Source organism: Penaeus vannamei, chromosome 3 (genome assembly GCF_042767895.1).
Source record: "Penaeus vannamei isolate JL-2024 chromosome 3, ASM4276789v1, whole genome shotgun sequence".
NCBI classification, from domain to species: Eukaryota; Metazoa; Arthropoda; class Malacostraca; order Decapoda; family Penaeidae; genus Penaeus; species Penaeus vannamei.
The window spans coordinates 4,659,952-4,664,951 of NC_091551.1; the positions used below are offsets into that span (position 1 = coordinate 4,659,952).

Below are 5,000 nucleotides of genomic sequence, written 5' to 3' on the forward strand. Positions count from 1 at the left end.
GTGCGAATCTATAATGGGTCTGGTGGTGAATGCACACGGGCGGGAGTGCTTGCAAAAAGGGGAGGATTTTATGCATCATTGGCAGTGAGTGTGTGTGTGTGTGTGTGCCTGTGTGTTTGAGGGTGTGTGTGTGTTTGTTTGTGTGTGCCTGTGTGTGTGTGTGTTTGAGGGTGTGTGTGTGTGTTTGTTTGTGTGTGTTTGAGTGTGTGTCTGTGTCTGTGTGTGGCTGTGGCTGTGTGTGTGTGTTTGTGTGTGTTTGTGTCTGTGTCTGTGTGTGTGTGTTTGTGTCTGTGTGTGGCTGTGGCTGTGTCTGTGTGTGACTGTGTGTGTGTGTGTTTGTGGCTGTATCTGTGTGTGTCTGTGTCTGTGTGTGGTTGCGTTTGTGTGTGTCTGTGTCTGTGTGTGCGTCTCCGTGTGTGTATATGTTTGTATATATGTGTGCATTCGTGTATGTCCGTATATACAGGGGTCCGTATGTGTGTGTGTTTGAGACAGAGAGAGAGAAAGAGACACTGGGTTGACAATAAGGGTGATAATATATTGTATCCACCACCATAACTACGCACTTAAAGTCATATACATACACGGACCGAATCACATCACACGCATGTTACACACCTGATAAAAAAAATAAAAATAAAATGAATAAATAAATAAAAAGGATAATTCTGATCGCTGAATTAAAAAAAAAAAAAAAAAAAAAAAAAAAAAACTGTAAATTCCATTAATATCATTGCCTTTTTTCTCGTGAATGAATCTTGCATATTAATAAACAAATGAACATAAAGATCCAGCGTAATACATATATTTTTTTCACAACAACAACAACAAAAAATATTTATTCGAATAGAACTCTCATATTTTTTTTTTCTTTCCTAATGATTAATGAGATACGCCTTATCAGTGATTAACGATGCAAATTAGTTAACGAGGCGTGGAAATTAGTTATTTATTGTTTTATGATTTTATCAAAGGAAGCGTGAAAATTCCTGAATATGGGGCTGTGATTAAGTCGCAAAGCGGTTTAATTCACTGATATGAAAGGGTTGACGTGTATGCAGAGAGGAGCAGATGCGTGAGTGGCTGTCTGTCGGTCTGTCTGTCTGTTTATTGGTCTGTCTCTGTCTGTCTATCGGTCTGTCTGCCTGTTGGTCGGTCTGTCTGTTTGTCTTTCTGTCTATCTGTCTGTTTGTCTGTCTGTTTGTCGGTCTGTCTGTCTGTCTATCGGTCTCTGTCTGTCTGTCTGTGTGTCTGTCTATCGGTTTGTCTGTCTGTGTCTGTCTGTTTATCGGTCTGTCTGTCTGTTTATTGGTCTGTCTCTGTCTGTCTGTCTGTCTATCTGTCTGTCTATCGGTCTGTCTGTCTATCGGTCTCTGTCTGTTTATTGGTCTGTCTCTGTTTGTTTGTCTGTCTGTCTGTCTGTCTGTTTGTCTTTCTGTCTGTCTGTTTGTCTATCGGTATGTCTGTCTGTTTGTCTATCGGTTTGCCTGTCTGTCTATCGATCTGTCTGTCTGTCTTTCTGTCTGTTGGTCTGTCTTTCTGTCTATCGGTCTGCCTGTCTATTGGTCTGTCTTTCTGTCTATTGGTCTGTCTGTCTGTCTATCGCTCTGTTTGTCTGTCTCTATCTATATATCGGTCTGTCTGTCTATCTGTCTATCTGTCTGTCTCTCTATCGGTCTGTCTGTCTATCCGTCTGTCTGTCTATCTCTGTCTGTCTCAGGGATGTCAAATATTGCTCGCGGGGAAGCGGGGGAAGGGGGGGGAGGTGACAAGAAGAATAATTAACCTGTGAAAATGATAATCATTTGAGAGGAAAGTAATATGAAAGAGACTGAAATATTCATAAATGATCTTTATTTCACGATGGAAATCATTTCCTTTATATTCCAGTTGCTTGCGATATTGTCATTAAATTCAAGGAAGATGATTACGAGGAAGATGAATGAAGATATGTAAGTTGTACAACGAAATAGATATTTTTTTATTTTTTTTTTTTTTTTTACATATAAAGACCAGATTTATTTTTTCTTTCTTTCTTTCTTTTTTAATAAGAGGTAAACACGCCTATTGCAATGAGTGGGGAATTAGGTACAAGATGTAAATTGCAATGCTCGTTTTGTTCTACGTGTCTATGATATAATAGCAATGCCGTCCTCTCACATTTATAAATCAAAATGAAACTGCGCAGGTGACTGTAGCAGCCAAGTATGCACATACGTGTACATTTTGTTGTCATCAGTGTAGCCAACTAAAATCTAGCAAAAAAAAAAAAAAATGGTAGGTTGGTAATATCAGTGATAGCTTTGTTTATCTATCGACCTATCTATCTATCTATCTATATCTATATCTATATCTATATATATATATTTATATACCTTTCTACCTAGCTATCTATTCAGATATATATATATATATATATATATATATATATATATATATATATATATATATATATATGTGTGTGTGTGTGTGTGTGTGTGTGTGTGTGTGTGTGTGTGTGTGTGTGTGTGTGTGTGTGTGTGTGTGTATCTACCTCCTTACCTACCTATCAATCTATCTACCTATCTATCCCTCTATCACTCAATTTATCAATCTATCTCTCAATCTATCTATCTATCCACCTACCTACGTATCTACCTATCCATCTACTTATTTATCTATCCATCTATCTATCTACCTGCCCATCTATTTATTTATCTATCCATCTATCTGTCTATCTGTCTACCTACCTACGTACCTATTTATGTGTACTTGATATGTGCATAAGCGTCTATGTCACATGTTCGTGTGCATACATACCCCAGCACTTAGTATACGACAACCCCTGTTTATTCGATCTGAAGCCAGAGCCAACCACACTCGAACAAGACCCAATCGAGATGAAACGTCCTTCCTCAGAGACCCCAACCCCCATCCATAAATAAGGAAAATAAAACTTTAAATCCAGATGGAAAAAAAAATCCCCATTACTTCACTTAAGCAAACGCAAAATTAAACAAGGTAATATTCTTCTTCCCATCAGAAAGGTATTACAACGTTGATGCATTTGCACGCAGTAATATTTTCAAACATAAAGTCGGTTAGTCCACAGCAGTCAGCTTCGAAAATCAGGAATAATGGAGGAAGAGTTAAAGTGGCGCGGACGTTCGGATGGCGTGTGGTGTTTATTATTATTATCGTTAGGTTTTGTTATTGTTATTGTTGAATAGTTTTTTAAAATGCTATTGTTATTGTTGATTGTGTTCTTTGTTGTTTTATTATGCTGGTATGTTTTGTAAAAAATACTATTATTACTACCATAATTTTGTTCGTGGTGGGCGTAATAATTTTTGGTGTTATTTTAGGAATGATATTATTAAATATTAGATAATTATAATGAAATAGTGCCTTGTCATTTAATATCTATCATCGGTAGTACTACATCAAGTTGTATTTTCCTTTCGAGTATGAAACGCATCGTAAACCCATCGCGCCGAAGTCGAAGCCACTCATAAAAAAAAATCTACGAAATCGAACACAAACCGAACACAGTGCCTCTTTAAGATTCGTCTCTTCCTGAAGCCGAAGCCAAAGTTAACGGTCCTTGGTTTTTCTCCTCGGGTTTAATGTCAATGGTAGTTGTGCAGTGAACTAAATATCAATACATATCTATATTTACAGATTTCTTCCTGTGATAATAACAGTGATAAAGACGATGGTGGCGATGATACGTACAATATACATTACAGCAATAACCATAATAATAATCATAACAATTATAATTAAAAAGATAATGATACGGTAATAATGTAACAGTAAGCATGATAATAAAGATAATAATGACATCAATTATAACATTGATAATCATGATAATAATAACAGCGATGATGATAAAACTGCCTTAACCAGAGAATGTCACGCTGATACTGTAATACTTTTGTAATACTTTTTAATCCACGTAAATATGGATTTCGATAGTCTAAATGCTATTCTAAGGGACCCAAACCCATTTAAAGGGACTCAAACCCGTTTTATTCTTTTGATAAATACGAAATATTGACATTGAGTGATAGACGAAGACAGCCGCCATGACAGTAGCGAAGAAAAAAAAACAAAAAAAAATCACCCTAGATTTCCCACTTTTTCGGCCCTCTGGTGGGAATTAACAGAAACTCGGCCACGTATTATTCTGGTGACTAATAGTAGAGCTCTTATTCGGTTCCTTAGGGAGGTCTAGAAACTCTGTTTTGTCAGCATACATGGTGGTGGGATGTTTGGCTTTTGCCAGGAGCGCCGATAGGTGTGGAGACCACGGCGGTTGCTGGGTGATGTGCTATATTAACCCATGCCAATATCATCCTTATGATTGGTTTACTTAGAAGAGAAATTACTAATATATGGGTATTTGGTGACTGTATACGTAGCAGGCAATCCTTTAGTACTAAAATTCTTAGCAAAGTACCTTTCTTGAATAAATAACACAATACTACTAATACCACTTATGATATTGATGATTATAAATTAAATCAACAATATTGATAATGATAATAGCGGTAGCAATTGTAGTGATGACAACACTGATGGTTATATACAATTCTTTCCCTGGAATAGCTGGGTCTGTCTGGCTTCAGCCTTCGGAAGTGATGTGTGTGTATGTATTTGTGTGTGTATACATGTGTATATACTTACATATATATATTTATACACACATATATTCATATACAAGCACAAACACATGTACACGGATAAATATACATATGTATATATATTGTAAGAAGTTGGGGGTCGTATAGGTAGTGAATGAAGGGGGTCTTGGCTTGCTGGCTTATTGGGGGAGGTAGGGCATGTGACCCCACGAGAGACCCCGTGCTCCAGGAGCCGAGGGCAGCAGTGACCTTCCTTGTTCTGCCTCTGCTCTCGGGTCTCCTGTGTGGGCTCGGTCTCTCTGGTCTCCATCCTGGTCTGCCTTCCCTGTTCTTGGTCTCTCTGGTCTCCATCCTGGTCTGCCTTCCCTGTTCTTG

At 37.7% G+C, this 5,000-nt stretch overlaps 1 protein-coding gene across 1 annotated transcript in view; it reads right to left on the reverse strand.

Moving 5' to 3' along the window:
- Window positions 1-4,804: 4,804 nt before the first annotated feature.
- LOC138866460 (trichohyalin-like) overlaps window positions 4,805-5,000 on the reverse strand; it is a 19,850-nt gene continuing 19,654 nt past the window's right edge. The window contains exon 2 of the mRNA XM_070139115.1: window positions 4,805-5,000. This exon is cut by the window's right edge and continues 974 nt beyond it. Within this exon, the coding sequence (XP_069995216.1) occupies window positions 4,805-5,000 (196 nt within the window).